General features: G+C 41.9%; 1 protein-coding gene across 1 annotated transcript in view; it reads right to left on the reverse strand.

The window, feature by feature from the left end:
• Positions 1–18383, reverse strand: part of LOC126176127 (protein white-like) — a 297207-nt gene that overhangs the window by 37080 nt on the left and 241744 nt on the right. The window contains exon 11 of the mRNA XM_049923264.1: positions 5193–5367. Coding sequence (XP_049779221.1) covers positions 5193–5367 — 175 coding nt within the window. The remainder of the gene's footprint in view (positions 1–5192; positions 5368–18383) is intronic.

Raw genomic sequence — 18383 nt, forward strand, 5'->3', positions numbered from 1 at the left:
ACAGCAATAAAACTCGCCGCCGCCAGCTGCATAAAGCCTATCCTTGCTAAACACGATTAGGCCCTTAGCGAAAATTTCGGCTCGACTTATCTCCGAATTTAACCAGCTTTCAGTGCCTATAACGACTTGACATTCATTGATTTCTATTAGCGCTTGGAGCTTTACTACTTTACCAGATACGACATGTAGTGTTTCAGTTAATTTTTCAGCTGCCCAAAATTCGAACTGAGGTTTCCCAGCTGTTGCAAATGGCTCTGAGCACTATGGGACTTAACATCTTAGGTCATCAGTCCCCTAGAACTTAGAACTACTTAAACATAACTAACCTAAGGACATCACACACATCCATGCCCGAAGCAGGATTCGAACCTGCGACCGTAGGAGCCCGCGGTTCCGGACTGCAGCGCCTAGAACCGCTCGGCCACCGCGGCCGGCCCCAGTTGTTGCAGCTGTAGAACGACATTGCCTGCTTAAGTGATATTGTGGTACTGGATCCGATTACCCACTTGTGTGTGTACCGATATTATACATTTCATCTGTTGTTTGCGCTTGCTCTGTCTCATAGTAGAGAAGCACACTCTATTCCATGCAGTGTCATTTATACTAGATTCTTGCCAATACCTCTGTCAGATTAGGACTGTTTAACTGTTTACATGTTTGGCTTACGTTCACATACATGATTGTTCCTTGTAGGAATTCATGATAAATTTTCTGTTCCATTTAAAGAAAATAAATATTATTGTAATTTTTGGGATGGTATTTGTCTGTTAAACAGTCATGCTCACCAGAATCCTTTCCCATCATCATTTCTAGAGGGGAACTGTGATCAATTAAGTTAATGAATAAAATGTATGAGGCACTAGTCACCCCATATGGGATTTACATCAGGGCCATTGGAAGGCTGCTATAACACCCCGTACAGATTAAGTATAAACGCCCTTAGGTGTGATTTGCATAACATAGTGATTCAGTCCTGTAACTTATACATGAGTTAAGCGTCCCACGATAGCAAACATGCGGTTAGTTTCCAGTGTGTTTGGTAAATATGTAATTTGTTATTCATGAACAACAAATCCTTTCATACAAGTAAATGTGTTTGATAAATGTTGCATTTTTGTGCCGTAAACAATAAATCCTTAGGAACATATCTAACGAAGGAATTTTGGATCCATGTCCATATGAACTTTTTCTAATGATATGATGACAGTAATGTAGCCTTAAAGTTTGTTACACATTTTTGTACACCCTGAATAAAGGTCAATGTGAATGTGGAGGACACAGCTACGTATCTGGGGGAATTATTATATTCCTGCAGGATGTAGTGTCAACAGCAATCACTTACGTAAGATGGTGACTGGATCTGAATACTTGTGCAGGCTTTTCTTTTCATACATACGTAAGTACAGACTTTGATCTCTTCTTTCTATCTCACACGTAGCCCAACGCTAACCATTCCATTGGCTTTCATCCCCTGTATACCTGACTGTCATAAGAGGGGTAATAATAAATTTCCGCTTTCGTGGTTAGACGGATGTTGTTGGTTGTTCGTGGTTCCATCACGGACTCGAGACAGTCGCTGATCGAACAGTTTGTAGAACAAAACCAATAACATCCTTAGGTCAGTCTGTTCCTCTTAATTTTTCTTTATGCTACCGGATTCCGCACTTCACTGGTGTCGTCCTCAGGTCCCTTGTATTAGAACATCAACAAGTATACAGTGTGCGTCTGGTGTAAAACAGAAAATAATAATACAGATACGAAGCAGGACCAGTAATGGTGGTAAACAACTCAAAACGTACAATAAAGGCTATTACCTTTACTGGCCTTGTTTTGAATCTGTATAATTACCTTGTGTTATGTATCAGAGACACAATACATTACCCTGAGGTGACAAAAGCCATGGGCTAGCGATATGCACGGATACAGATGATGGTAGTACCGTGAAAACAAGGAATTAAAGGGCAGTGAATTGGCTGAGCTGTCATTTGTGCTCAGGTATTTCATGCGAAAAGGTTTCTGACGTGATTGTAGCCACACGGTGGCAATTAACAGACTATGATCGCGGAATAGTGGTTGGAACTAGACGTTTGGGACATCCTGTTTCGGAAATCATTAGGGAATTCAATGCTGAGGGATCCACAGTGTCATGAATCTGCCAGTAATATTAAATTTCAAGCATTAGCTATCACCACGGGCAACGCAGTGGCCGGAGCCTTCACTTAACGACCGAGAGCAGAGGCATTTGCCTGGAGTTGTCAGTGTTAACAGAAAAGTAAGACTACGAGAAATAACAGCAGCAACCATTGTGGGACGTATGACGAACGTGTACGTTAGGACAGCGCGGAGAAATTTGGCATTAATGTGCTTTGGCAGCAGGCGACCGACGCGAATGCTATTGTTAACAGAACGACCAAAGCCTGCAGCGATCTCCTGAGCTCGTGACCATATTGGTTGGACCCTAGACTACTAGAAAACCGTGGCCCGTTCACCTGAGTCCCGCCCTCAGTTGGTAAGAGCTGATGGTAGGTTTCGATTGGGGCGCAAAATTGTCAACAAGGCACTGTGCAAGCTGCAGGTGGTTCCGTAACGCTGTGGGCTGTGTTTAAATGGAACTGAGCCGATCATCTACTGAAGATGGTTATGTTCGGCTACTTGGACACCATTTGCAGCCATTCGTGGGCTTCATGTCCCCAAGCAACGATGGAATTCTTATGGGTGACAGTGCTCCATGTCACCGGACTATAATTGTTCACGATTGGTGGGAGGAACGTTATGAACAAATCGAGTGAATGATTCGGCCATCTGGATAGCTTTCCATCAAACCCATCGAGCATTTATGCAACGTAACTGAGAGGTCAGTTCATGCAGAAAATCCAGCATAACACTTTCGCAGTTTTGGGTGGCTTTAGACGCAGCATGGTTCAGTATTTCTGCAGGGAACTTATATGCTGAGCCCATGCCATAACAAGTTGCTACACTACGCTGGGCAAAATGAGGTTCAAATGGTTCTGAGCACGATGAGACTTAACTTCTGAGGTCATCAGTCCCCTAGAACTTAGAACTTAAACCTAACTAACCTAAGGACATCACACACATCCACGCCCGAGGCAGGATTCGAACCTGAGACCGTAGCGGTCGCGCGGTTCCAGACTGCAGCGCCTACAACCGCTCGGCCACACGGGCCGGCGGCGAAATGAGGCCCGACATGGTATTAGGAGGTATACCATTACTTTTGTAACCTTAGTGCGTATTCTTTTTGATGTTCTAAAACACAGGGGCCTGAGGATGGTACCAGTGAAGTGCCGAAACTGGTAGCTGAAAGAAAAATAAATAAGAGATGGTTGACATGCAGCTGTTGTTTGATTTTTGTTCTACATACTGTTGTTGTTGGCAGTGTTTTAAAATTATTTACAGACGGAATGCATCACAGCGTTCTTGCAGCACTCCTTACTCGCCAGTGACAGTGGACCAGAGCCTGCATGAACGCGCAGATCGCCAGTGGTGTAAACGCAGAATGCACATGTAACGCCGGAAATGCATATCCTCCTATTTCCATCTATTGTACTATAAATTTGTTTTCCTTATTTTTGTTACCTGAATATATAACGTTTCTGTCTCTTTATATATTGTAATTGTTTTACTATATATATATATATATATATATATATATATATATATATATATATATATATATATATGCATTTATGTCGATGTATAGTTGGTTTGTTTTGTGAATATTATTTGTATTTATACGCTGGGTCTGGCCTAGGGAAAACTGTGCTATCGAACGAATACATCGATAGGTCGTGTGGAGAACGAAAGTGTTTAGGATCTTTGGTAGTGGGAACTCTGTCGCGTGGAGCGCGGGCAGAGAGAGAGTCTGGCTGGAGTAGCGAGTGGAGCAGGTGTGTTGTGTGAAGCTCCCGCGAGTTGCCGCGCTTTCGGGGTTTGGCAGCACGTAATTGCGCTCGACTTGCGATGATAGTTTCTGACATGGTGTCGCGGAGGGGAAGCATTATCTGGCGCACATCAAGAGCCCGTTTCGCCTGGTGACCGTGTCGAGAAGAAGGTGCGCCAACATCCAGCTTCTGCAACAGCGATGGCCGACAATGAGTGACTGTCGCCACCTCCTCGATCGACGGCTTCAAACCTTCAATCAACCAACAAGGAAGACTGGAAGCACGTAAAGTTTTAGAACTGTATGGCAGACCTCAGCTTTTTCAAATTTTAAAATTGTTCCATTTGCCTCGCAAAATTACAGCAACTTAGCATGAACCTTTGTTGCTCATTGTCCCAATTGCATTGCCAAGCAGGGTCCCTTCCTTTTCCGAAATGAACCCGAGTGTCGTTGAAATTCAAACGCCAGCATTAAAGTAAAATAATTCAATTTCGCTGCTTTAATTTCAAAGTTCAGTTAAAGTATTCATAGCTGGCTACAATAGTTAGATTACACTAGCACGAATTGAGAGTGCGAGTTTTGTTACCGTATTTTAGCTTACCTGTGACTGCAGCTCAGCTTGGTACGTACTAAATTTTACTATTGTTAATTGTTCAGAATCATTTAATTCAAGTTCAAAGTTAAATCTCTTCTTTCTAAATTGCGTAGATTCAAGTAGCTTTTGAAATGATTGTTGAGGTAGTCCAAGACTAACCATATTTTACTGAATTTCGATGTGCTTCAGAAAGAAAGCTCACTATTAACTTCAGTCACTAAATTAACTTTCGATTTTCCGGTTTTATTAATTCTTTTGCTAAATTAAGTCAGAGTGTAGCGAAATTTATTACTTCTGACAAACTTTCAGTTTTCACACTACTCGTGTCAACCTTCAGTTGCCACACTTCCAGTGCTAATTATATGTGTAATAACCTTTCTTTTTCAGTTACTAGAGTAATTGTCCGTAGGACTGGCGACCGTAATTTCCCCCAAATCTCAAATATCTAATTACCGCTAGTTAACTGTTAACGTAACGGCCGCACATTTACTTTCTTTATTAACTTTACCCCTTTTCAAAATTAATTTCCACCAGTTTCATTAGCATTTTTCCTTTCATTTAGATGTAACCCTTTCCTCCCTCTTTACCGACAAATTAACTTCGTTGACGATTGTCTTTCCCAAATTTCCATTAGGTACACGCGGTTTAATTTTTCACTGTCATTAAAGTCGATAAGCGAGGGGGAGGTTACACACTGACCTCGTTGAAGTCGAACATTTCGAGCACGATGTGACCGCTGGAGGGGCAGGTGTCGTTGACGGCGCCGGAGCAGTCGATGTGCTGCACACCCGCCCACTGGTTGATGAACATCGCCTCGTTGCCGAACCGGAACCACGACAGCCACGTGAACCAGTCCAGCGCCCGCGGGACGGACCTGCGGCGACAATCGGGAACTTTCGTTAACCAACTTTCCATCACATCATTGTTCCACAAGACTCAAGCCATTGAAACAGTTTAATAAATTAAAGATATACTTGTAAATATGTCTTATCTGTATTACTACTAGTATATAAAGACAAGATACTTTTTAACGTTGTTACGAAAACTCTCGAATTAGCCTGTCAGTCCGAAAATTAGCAGTAAATCGGTTAGGAACTTTTAGAGAACTTAAATATTACATGATTATTCAGTTTATATGTTTTCTCCTTTTTCTCTTCCCAAAACCTCTTCATTCTTTGCTGTCTTCGTGTATCCTTCGTTCTGTCCATAATTTGCGCGGTCTCTCTCTTTCTTTTACTTCAAATTTCGAGTTCATAATTTTGTTTCTGAATTTTTCTCTTTAATTTGTCATTTCTTTATCCACTCCTGCTTATCTTAGGTCATCTATTTCATGAAACCAGCTGGTTTCTTTTTTGATTGAGCCTTTCACTAAATCAGAAATCCTCTTAGTGAGTCTAGTGTTCTTCAGTGGTGTATATGCCCAAATAATGCTAACCGACGTCACTGATTATATCTATGAGTCTGTCTGTATGTTCGTACAGTTCTTTGGTTGGCATTTTCATCCACACACCATCTCTATGTACTGCCCCAAAAATTTTTCGAAGGATTTTACGCTCTACCTTTTGTGTCTCTGTGGTGCCTCATGCCCCGATTGTGGTCGTTTCTGATGCACAGTGGGCTTCTGGTAGTGCAACAGTATTGTAGTGCCTGAGTTTCGTCTGTCTTGAGATGTTTCTTTTACTGTAGTGCGTCTATGTAAGTTTGTACGCTTTCTGCAGTTTTTCTGCTCGTTCTGTATTTAATGCCTTGTTTGATCCCCCTATATCTATGTATTCTCCAAGATACTTGCATTTTTCCACTCTGTTAACTAATCCGTATTTTGTGTACATGACTTGTGTATTGCTCTTTCTTTCCATGTACTGTGTTTTCTCGTATTATATCTGTAACCTCGTTTTAGGAGAGACTTCATATAAATATTCCAGGACTTCTTGCGCTTCTTCTCTGTTGTTCCCGAGTATTGTCAAGTCATCTGCAAATTCTAAGCATTTTATGATTGTGTTTCTAGAATGAAATTTTCACTCTACAGCAGAGTGTGCGCTGATACGAAACTTGCTGGCAGATTAAAAGTGTGTGCTGGACCGAAACTCGAACTCGGGACCTTTACCTTTTGCGGGCAAATGCTCTACCAACTGAGCTACCCAAGCACGACTCACGCCCCTTTCTCACAGCTTTAATTCCGCCAGTACCTCGTCTCCTACCCTCCAAACTTCACAGAACCTCTAGCAGAACTAGCACTCCTGGAAGAAAGGGTAGTGAGGAGACATAGCTTAGCCACAGCCTGGGGGATGTTTCTAGAGTGAAATTTTCACCCTACAGCGGAGTGTGCGCTGGTATGAAACGTTCCGCAGATTAAAACTGTGTGCCGGACCGAGACTCGAACTCAGGACCTTTGCCTTTCGATGCCAAGTGCTACACCTCTGTGAAGCTTGGAAGGTAGGAGACGAGGTACTGCCCAAATTAAAGTTGTGAAGACGGGGTGTGAGTCGTGCTTGAGTAGCTCGGTTGGTAGAGCACTTCCCCGCGAAAGGCAAAGCTCCCGAGTTCGAGTCTCGTTCCGGCACACAGTTTTAATCTGCCATGAAGTTTCATTTTATGATTGTTTTTTTGCATGCGTTCTTCCTAACTGAATTCCTTTTCCTTTTTCGTCCCACTGCTTATTAACTTTGTCCAGGACCATGTTGAATAGAAGTGGTGAGAGAACATTTACTTGTCTGGTCCCTTATGTACTCAAAAGACTCTGAGATTTCTCCAAAATTTTTATTTTGGATGTTGTGTCTGTGAGCGTCTGTTCTATCAGTGCCCTAGTGTTTCGATCTGTTCCATACTCTTCTAGTGTGTCAAAGAGAGCCTGCCTGCCAATGCAGTTAAAGGCCTTCTTAAAGTCCACAAACGTAACTACATTGTTGTTTTCCTGTCTGACCTTCAAGAATGTTCGCAGGTTCCAAATTTGTTCAATACAGGATTTTTCCCTTTCTGAACCCTTCCTGGTATTCACGTATCTTTGTATCTACTTGTGTTTCCAGTCTGTTGAGTAACACCTTGGACAGAATGTTGTAAGTGACCGGTAATAATAAGATCCCTCTGGAATTATTAGAATCTGTCCTGTCTGCCTTTTGGTGGATTGGGTGAATCAGTGCTCATTTACATTCCCGTGGAATTTTCTCTGTGCTCCATATTTCCAAGAGAATTTTATAAACTTTCTTTGTAATATTTTGGGCTGCAAGTTTCCAGATGTCAGCAATAATGCCATTTTCCCCTGGGGCTCTGATGTCGTTTAGATGTTTTATAACCTCCTCTACCTCTGTGATTGTAGGCGGCTTCGAGTCTGGGTTTGGTAGTGTTTTTGTGAAGTGTAATTTGTCTTTGGGCTTCTCACAGTTGAGGAGTGTGTCATAGTATCCATTAAGAATATTGCAATTTTCTGTAATGTTTGTTTCTAGAGATCCATTTGTTCTTCTGAAGCAGATATTTGGAGGCCGATAACCCATTATATTTTCTCTGAATATTCTGTAGAAATGTTTCATATTATTTGTCTTGAAGTCTTCCTCGATTTAATTTAGATTATTTTTGTATGCCCTTTTCACTGCTCTAATATCTTTCGAGGATTGCTTTTGGACTTTATGGAATTCCAGCCATGTTTCTGTTCTTCTGTTGCCGCTAAACTTCTTCCGTAACTTAATTCTTCGTTCAACTGCCAGATCAAAAGTTTCATTCCACCATCTACACTCCTGGAAATTGAAATAAGAACACCGTGAATTCATTGTTCCAGGAAGGGGAAACTTTATTGACACATTCCTGGGGTCAGATACATCACATGATCACACTGACAGAACCACAGGCACATAGACACAGGCAACAGAGCATGCACAATGTCGGCACTAGTACAGTGTATATCCACCTTTCGCAGCAATGCAGGCTGCTATTCTCCCATGGAGACGATCGTAGAGATGCTGGATGTAGTCCTGTGGAACGGCTTGCCATGCCATTTCCACCTGGCGCCTCAGTTGGACCAGCGTTCGTGCTGGACGTGCAGACCGCGTGAGACGACGCTTCATCCAGTCCCAAACATGCTCAATGGGGGACAGATCCGGAGATCTTGCTGGCCAGGGTAGTTGACTTACACCTTCTAGAGCACGTTGGGTGGCACAGGATACATGCGGACGTGCATTGTCCTGTTGGAACAGCAAGTTTCCTTGCCGGTCTAGGAATGGTAGAACGATGGGTTCGATGACGGTTTGGATGTACCGTGCACTATTCAGTGTCCCCTCGACGATCACCAGTGGTGTACGGCCAGTGTAGGAGATCGCTCCCCACACCATGATGCCAAGTAGAATGACACCACCTTGCCCTGCCACTATAAGTGGACTAGTGATTCCTGGATCATTTGAATATACTTTCCTGCTGGTTATATGTGAGAGATGGCCTCAAGGGCACTTGCAGATTGAATGAAGCAGGACACAGTATTTGCTCCAGTGTCCTGCGGCATACGTTGTGAATTTATTACGCAGTCTAGTATCGAGAATATATTCAGCAAATAACACAGCGCAGCCAATGGAACTCCCCTGTGTAGGCCTTCAGTGTAAACTAAAAGACAATCGCTGTGCTTGGATAAAATTCTGTAAAACATAGATTTAAAACCATAGTCTACTGTATAATTCGTTTCGTGCAGTGAAAAACCTAAAATCAGTTTTAGTCTCTTTATTAACCTTGTTGGTGAACGACTCCAACCTCGATGAATCACTGAAATACGGTCCGCATTATGTGTCACTAAGTCCTTCAGAACGCGAATCCCTAATGGCATCGAGGTTCGCGGTCTGTTTCTGGGTAGTCTCACTATTGGAGGGCGAACAACGGTATCGAATGTCGGAGAGTAGGCCGGATGGAGAGAGGAGCCTCACCAGCTTCAGCACAGAAGCTGATTAGTCTTTAGAACTTTGCTTTCTGTATTCTTCAAATGCGGTAACCTTGTCAGCTCTTCATCAGACGTGAGTGCAATAGATCTCAATGAACGTTTAAAATTGCGAACGGTGTCGTTCATTTCAAGAATGAGCAGGATGAAATGGCGAGAAGAACAATTAAAATAAACACAGATATACAGAGTGTATCAAAAAGAATCATCCAATTTTTAAAAAAGTCATAACTTTTATGTTATTCTAGATATGTGCGTGAACAACGGACTGTTGGAAAGAGCTAACTCTCGAGTTTTACATCGTTCCCGCTATGTAGCAGCAATGTGCGCCCATTTCAGTTCTAGTACAAATTGGGTCGGGACAATAGAAAGCGTTTTGTGTTCTCTTAGAACACTATTAAACGAAACACATGCCTCAATATGATTGAGAACATTCTTTTCCCACATTTGGAGGCTGATTGGAGTGACTTCATTTACCAATAGGATGGTAAATTAAGGCGGGGCCACTGCCACAGTGGCATGTGGAAGTGCGGGGTTTTTAAATGGAAGGATTACTGAAAGATGGATCTGTCACATGGACCAAATGATTCAGCCATACATTATTGGCCTCCAAGGTCGCCAGACCCGACTGTAGGTGATTATTTCTTGTGGGGACTTATAAAAGATTATGTTTACGTATCTCCGTTACCAACAAAAATCAGAGAACTGAGACATAGCATAACAGCAGCTGAGGACGCTGTAACTCAAGACGTGTTCTCCGAAGTGTGGGAACAATTTGAATACCGCATTGACATATGCCGTGCGTCTCAAGGGGGACGTACTGAACACTTATGAAAAGATCTGAAAATAGGCTTTTTGAGTTTCTCGTTGATCAGAAAACAAAATTCATTGTATATGTTTATTAGTTTCAGAAATACAGACCTACCAGATCGGATGATTTCTTTTGGTACACTCCGTATTTCTCTGCAGAAAATTTCAAACCTTTGTTCTCGTCCACTCCTCGTAACAGCCCTGTCGTTAATTACTTCTGACCAGTGGCCGTTGCAAGGTCAGAGGAAGAGCAGAATATAGAAAAGTCGTCCACAAATAATAAACATCAAACGGGAGATTTAAATGAGGACTGGAAACCTTTGATGGCTGTACTAACATTCTCATGCTTAAAATAGTTCTCTGACGGACACCAACCTCTTGTTTGAATCGCTCGGAAAGAGCATCACGACACGGTACCTACAAAATTGTTGGGAAAGGTAGGGCCGTATCAGTATTGGTGATCGATGTCGGAAGCCAAAATTTGTGGAGCTGACCCAGGATGAGATACTACCAAGATGAGTCTTAGGCCACCACAAGATCGGACATGATAACTATGAGGTGCTTCCTGGGTAGGAAAGGTAGTTGTAGACCCTTAGACTAAAAATAAAAATAAAAAAAACTACGCACCGTAGCGGAATTATCTGAATTGGTCGGAAACCGGTAGAAGTGATGAACATTTACAGACATGTAAATGTACTTCCCTACAGCCAGAAAAGAGGGTCTACGATGACATTTCCTTTAATAGCATGTACAGACATGTGATGGTTCAAATGGCTCTAAGCACTATGGGACATAACATCTGAGGTCATCAGCCCCCTAGACGTAGAACTACTTAAACCTAACTAACATACCGACATCACACACATCCATGTCCGAGACAGGATTGGAACCTGCGATCGTAGCAGCAGCGCGGTTCCAGACAACAGACATGTACATGTACGGCCCGACAAAAAGGAGTAATGGTTTCGGATGCATCATCATCATCATCATCATCATCATTTAAGACTGATTATGCCTTTCAGCGTTCAGTCTGGAGCATAGACCCCCTTATACAGTTCCTCCATGATCCAATATTCAGTGCTAACAATAGTGCCTCTTCTGATGTTAAACCTATTACTTCAAAATCATTCTTAACCGAATCCATGTACCTTCTCCTCGGTCTTCCCCGACTCCTCCTACCCTCTACTGCTGAATCCATGAGTCTCTTGGGTAACCTTGCTTCTCCCATGCGTGTAACATGACCCCACCATCTAAGCCTGTTCGCCCTGACTGCTACATCTATAGAGTTCATTCCCAGTTTTTCTTTGATTTCCTCATTGTGGACACCCTCCTGCCATTGTTCCCATCTACTAGTACCTGCAATCATCCTAGCTACTTTCATATCCGTAACCGCAACATTGTTGATAAGGTAACCTGAATCCACCCAGCTTTCGCTCCCATACAACAAAGTTGGTCGATAGATTGAACGGTGCACAGATAACTTAGTCTTGGTACTTACTTCCTTCTTGCAGAAAAGAGTAGATCGTAGCTGAGCGCTCACTGCATTAGCTTTGCTACACCTCGCTTCCAGTTCTTTCACTATGTTGCCATCCTGTGAGAATATGCATCCTAAGTACTTGAAACCGTCCACCTGTTCTAACTTTGTTCCTCCTATTTGGCACTCAATCCGTTTATATTTCTTTCCCACTGACATTACTTTCGTCTTGGAGATGCTAATCTTCATACCATAGTACTTACATTTCTGATCTAGCTCTTAAATATTACTTTGCAAACTTTCAATCGAATCTGCCATTACAACTAAGTCATCCGCATATGCAAGACTGCTTATTTTGTGTTCACATATCTTAATCTCACCCAGCCAGTCTATTGTTTTCGACATATGATCCATAAATAATATGAACAACAGTGGAGACAGGTTGCAGCCCTGTCTTACCCCTGAAACTACTCTGAACCATGAACTCAATTTACCGTCAACTCTAACGGCAACCTGACTATCCATGGAAAGACTTTTAATTGCTTGCAAAAGTTTGCCTTCTATTCCATAATCTTGTAGAACAGACAATAACTTCCTCCTAGGAACCCGGTCATATGCCTTTTCTAGATCTATGAAGCATAGATACAATTCCCTGTTCCACTCATAACACTTCTCCATTATTTGCTGTAAGCTAAAGATCTGGTCCTGACAACCTCTAAGAGGTCTAAACCCGCACTGATTTTCATCCAATTGGTCCTCAACTAATACTCGCACTTTTCTTTCAACAATACCTGAGAAGATTTTACCGACAACGCTGATTAAAGAGATACCTCTGTAGTTGTTACACTCTTTTCTGTTTCCATGTTTAAAGATTGGTGTGATTACTGCTTTTGTCCAGTCTGATGGAATCTGTCCCAACTCCCAGGCCATTTCAATTATCCTGTGTAGCCATTTAAGACCTGACATTCCACTGTATTTGATGAGTTCCGACTTAATTTCATCCACCCCAGCCGCTTTATTGCACTGCAATCTATTGACCATTTTTTCCACTTCCTCAAATGTGATCCTATTTCCATCATCATTCCTATCCCATTCTACCTCGAAATCTGAAACATTACTGATCGCATTTTCACCTACATTGAGCAACTCTTCAAAATACTCCCTCCATCTGCCCAAGGCAACCACAGGATTCACCAGCAGTTTTCCTGGCCTGTCCAAAATACTTGTCATTTCCTTCTTACCTCCCTTTCGAAGACTGCTAATTACACTCCAGAATGGTTTTCCAGCAGCTTGACCCATAGTCTCCAACCTGTTTCCAAAGTCTTCCCACGATTTCTTCTTGGATGCTGCAATTATCTGTTTGGCTTTGTTTCTTTCTTCAACATAACTTTCTCTGTCTACCTGGGTTCTGGTATGTAACCATTTTTGATACGCCTTCTTTTTCCTTTCACAGGCTGCCTTGACTGTATCATTCCACCAAGCTGTTTGCTTCATCCTACATTTACGCACTACTGTTCCAAGACATTCTTTAGCCACTTCTAGTACTGTGTCCCTGTACCTTGTCCATTCCATTTCCAATGACTGTAATTGACTACATTCAACTAACTGGTACCTTTCTGAGATCGCTGTTATGTACTTGTGCCTGAGAGCATTCCAATCAACATTGTCAAAAGCTTTCTCTAAGTCACCAGATGGTAGTGTTTTCTCAGGACAGGCTCTTCCAAGGCCGTCAGTAGTTCTATTGGAATGTTGTCTACTCCCGGGACCTTGTTTCGACTTAGGTCTTTCAGTGCTCCGTCAAACTCTTCACGCAGTATTATATCTCCCATTTCATCTTCATCTACATCCTCTTGCCTTTCCATAATATTGCCCTCACGTACATCGCCCTTGTATAGACCCTCTATACACTCCTTCCACCTTTCTGCTTTCCCTTCTTTGCTTAGAACCGGGCTTCCATCTGAGCTCTTGATATTCATACAGGTGGTTCTCTTTTCTCCAAAGGTCTCTTTAATTTTCCTAAATCTCTGTCTTACCATTATATAATCTATTTGAAACCTATCAGTATCTCCAGGCTTCTTCCATGTATACAACCTTCTTTTATGACTCTTGAACCAAGTGTTAGCTGTGATTAAGTTATGCTCTGTGCAAAATTCTACCAGACGGCTTCCTCTTTCATTTCTTACCCCGAATCCATGGTCACCTACTACGTTTCCTTTTCTTCTTTTTCCTACTATCGAATTCCAGTCACCCATGACTATTAAATTTTCGTCTCGCTTCACTATCTGAATAATTTCTTTTATTGACAAGCATAAACACTACAAACTCTTGCCGTGTGCGTGCAGGCATTGTCTCGCTGAAATGTAGTATTCATTGCCATAAAGGCCAAAGAAACTAGGGGTAGAATATCGTCGAGGCACCGCTGTGCTGTAAGGGTGCATCTGGTGAGAGTCAAAGTGGTTCTCGTATGTAAACAAACGGCACTACAGACCACCACTCCTAGTTGTCGGCCCGCATGACGTGCAATAGTCAGGCTGGTGTCTGGGGAGTCTTTAGACGGGTCTTCGTTGGTTATCGCGGCTCTGTTCGAAGCGGGTCTGCTCGCTGATCATAATATTTTTATTCTAGTCAATGAGACCACAAGACGAAGTCGCGTCTGCAGAAGAGCCAAACTGCGGTGGGATACCAAACTGACTGTCGCCCACTATACGCCCCGGCAAGCAGTAATGATGATGTGGAATGCAATTTCTTTTAATAGCAGAAACCATTTGCAAGTCATCCGCGGCACCCTTATAGCGGGGCGGTACATCGGTGATTGTCTTACGTCAAGTTTTGTTACCCTTCACTGTAACCTATGCTGAGCTTACACTTCAACACAATAACTCCCTCCTACACATGGCGAAAATTTCTACTGCTTATCTTCGTGCTTGTTAAATCGTACCTTACCCTGCAGGGTCACCGGATCTCTGCTCAGCTGAAAACGTTTTGATCATGATAGGTTGGACCCTTCAATCTTGTCCGGATTTTGTCGATCCAACGCGGCTGTTGGACAAAATTTGACACGACGTACCTCAGAAGGACATCCCACAACACTATCAATAGAACAACTGCATATGCAGAGCATCCACATATACTGCAGCAAATGGTGAATGATAGCTGGCAAAACTTGGTTTTAACTGAGAAAACTACCGTTTTCAGTTTTTTTTTGTTTTTATAAATATTGGCAATATTCTCTGAGTCGTAATACCTTGACTAAGAAAATTGGGTTCACCCTTGGTGGATTAATGCAATAATTTTTGTTGCACCTGAAAAGGCCGTGAAACCAATAGTGGTGTCAATTAACACCAAGTTTTACCAATTGTCAGAAGTGTTATCATTATGATCTCTATCACTCAGTGTCAAGCCGAATATTTGCTTACATAAGGACCAGGTGGGGAACAACGTGTTATTGACTTGATCAATTTTTGATGCTGTTTCTCTTCAATAAATCAACAAATTTTCCTTAAATTGTAGTAATTTCTTTGTATGTACATGAATTTAAGATCTACCGATTTCGTATTCGTATAAATGTGTCGTAGTGCGCCTTTCTTTTCGACTTGGAGTGTATTTCCGCTTCCAACAAAGTGACGATGTCGAGAGTAGAACGATGTCTCAGAAAGCCATACATACTTATCCAAATGAAGTGCTTTAGTTGGGGTAGAACTGGACCAGGGCGTTCTATGAACCTCTGCAGTTGACGAAGTGTAATCAGAGATGTAATCAGAGTGCTGTTGGATCCACTCGAAGATGTGAGACAACAGCAGAAAGGAGCTATCGTATTTGGAATTGCGCATGGTCAGGAAGTTGTCAGAATTTTTGCTGTATCAACGCGGAATAGCCAAAGAATCTACAAGGAATTGTGTACCACTCGCAGCCCTGTTAACAGGCATAAGATCATTGGTACTAAAAAGTTGCTAAGCGACAGGAAAAGGAGACTTGAGGCACATTTTGTCAATGACAAGACAATAAGTCAACTCGACAGAATTAGCTGCCGTCAGTGAATGGAGGCCCAGCTCAACCAGTTTCCGATTAACCTTACGATGGGGGAACTGCATGCATCCCGTTCTCATCTCCAAGTCTTTTCTCACTTCCTGAAGCTGTTATTCCATTTCTACTAAATCTGAACACATTCTCGGTTTCTTTTTATTCCAGAAATGGGTTTTGTCGGCCGCTGTGGCGGAGCGGTTCTAGCCGCTTCAGTCTGGAACCGCGTGACTGCTACGGTCGCAGGTTCGAATCCTCCCTCGGGCATGGATGTTTGTGTTGTCCTTAGGTTAGTTAGGTTTAAGTAGTTCTAAGTCTAAGGGACTGATGACCTCAGATGTTAAGTCACACAGTTCTTAGAGCCATTTGAACCATTTTAGAACTGGTTTGAGGTAGAAGCTCCAGAGATTAGCAGTTCTCTCAATTCTGATTGTACCCGTAGATAGTTTTATCTCTTAGTCTATTTTTAGTCATCTGTCTTCTGACTGGTTTGATGCCATCCGACACGAAATCCTCCCCTGTGCCCACCTCTTCATCTCTGAGTAGCACTTGCAACCTATGTCCTCAGTTATTTGCTGGAAGTATTTTGTTGTCTGTCTTCCTCTACAGCTTTTACCCTCTCGAACTCCCTGTAATGCCATGGAAGATATTCCGTGAGGTCTTAACATATGTCCTGTCATCCTGTCCCTTATTCTTGTCAGTGTTTTCAATGTATTTCTTTCCTTGTCGTTTCTATGGAGAACCTTGTCAGTCGTTACTTTATCAGTCCACCTAAAATTCAAAAATATCTATTATCTTTTTTCTGGTTTTCTCACAGTACATGTTTCACTACCATACAACCTCGAATTGAGGCCTATGTTTGATACTACTTGGACAAAAACGCCCTTTTTGTCAGTGCCAGTCGGTTTTTGTGTCCTCCTTGCTCCGTCCGTCCTGGATTATTTTTCTGGCTATGAAGCAGAATACCTTAACTTCACTACTCCGTGATCACCAATCCTGACATTAAGTTTCTCGCTCTTCTCATGCCTGCTACTTATCATTGCTTTCACTTTCCTTCGATTTACTCTCAATCCATATTCTGTAATCATTAGACCGTTCTTTCATTCAGCAGCTCCTGTAATTTATCTTCACATTCACTGAGAATAGCAATGGCATCAGCGAATCTTATCATTAATATCCTTTCATCTTGAATTCTAATTCCACTCTTAGAGCTTTCTTTTGTTTCCATAATTGCTTTTTCGATGAGAGCTTGAAAGATAGGGGTGGAAGATTACACCCTTGTCTTACGTCCTTTTAAATTAAGCACTTTGATCTATGTCTTTCACCCTTATTGTCCCCTCTTGGCTCTAGTACATAATGTATATTACCCGTCTTGCCCTTTTTTTCAGAACATTTCGAGCATATTACACCATTTGACATTATCAAACTCTTTTTCCAGGTCGACAGAGCTATAAAAGGCTCCATATTTTTCTCTAGTCTTGCTTACATTATGAACTGAAACGTCAGAAATGACTGTCTGGTCCATTTTACCTTTCGTAAAACCCAAATTATCATAATGTAACACATCCTCAATTTTCTCTTCCATTCTTCTGTGTACTATTCCTCACATCAACTTGGACGCATAAGCTGTTTACTCATTGTGCGATAATTCTCGCACTTGTCGGCTTTTGCTATCTTTGATACTGTGTGGATAATGTGTTTCTGAAAGGCATATGGTATATCGTCAGACTCAATGCTTTCTACGCACCAGAGTGTACAGTCGTTTTGCTGCCACTTCCCCTAATGATTTTAGAAATTCTGATGGAATGCTATCATTCCCTTCTGTGTTATTCGATCTTAGGTCTTCCAGAGACATTTTAAAATGTAATTCTAATATTGGATCCCCTATCTCTTCTACAGCGACTCTTTTTTTATCTTCTGTCACGTCGTCTCTTTTTTTATCTTCTGTCCTCCTCACAGATGCCTTCAATGTACCCTTCCCACCTCTCCGCTCTCTCCTCTGTATACATAGGAATTTCCTTTCCGTTCTAAATGTTACCACCTTTGATTTTAATTTCACCGAAGGTTATTCTCAATTTTTACGTGGTGAGTCATTCCTTCCAACAATCACTTCTTTTTCATTTTGTTCACATTTTTCGGTCAACCATTTCCCCTTACCTTCCATGCGCTTTCTGTTTTTTTCATTCCTAAGTGACTTGTATTTCGGTATTCCTGAATGATCCTGGATATTTTTGTACTTCTTTTTTTCATCGATCAACTGAAACTTTTGTTCTGTAACCTATTTTTTCTTGTAAGTTTATTTCTTTGTTCATACGTTTTCCTTTCCAACTTCCGTGACTGTCCTTTTTGGAGTTGTTCAGTCCTCTTCAATTGAACTGCCTACTGAGCTATTCCTTATCAGAGTATCTATTGCTTCAGAAAACTTCAAGAGCATTCCTTCATTCATCAATACTTTATTATACCACTTGTTCGTGTATTGATTCTTCCTGACTAGGCTCTTAAATTTCAACCTATTGTTCATCACTACTAAGTTGTAATCTGACTCCATATCTGCTTCTGGGTACACCTTACAATCCAGTATCTGGTTTAGGAATCTCTGCTTGACTATGATGTAATCTAACTGAATTCTTCCCATATCTCCCATACTTTTCGAACTATACCTATGGTTCTTGAATAG

The sequence above is a fragment of the Schistocerca cancellata genome, chromosome 3 (genome assembly GCF_023864275.1).
Source record: "Schistocerca cancellata isolate TAMUIC-IGC-003103 chromosome 3, iqSchCanc2.1, whole genome shotgun sequence".
Taxonomy (NCBI): domain Eukaryota; kingdom Metazoa; phylum Arthropoda; class Insecta; order Orthoptera; family Acrididae; genus Schistocerca; species Schistocerca cancellata.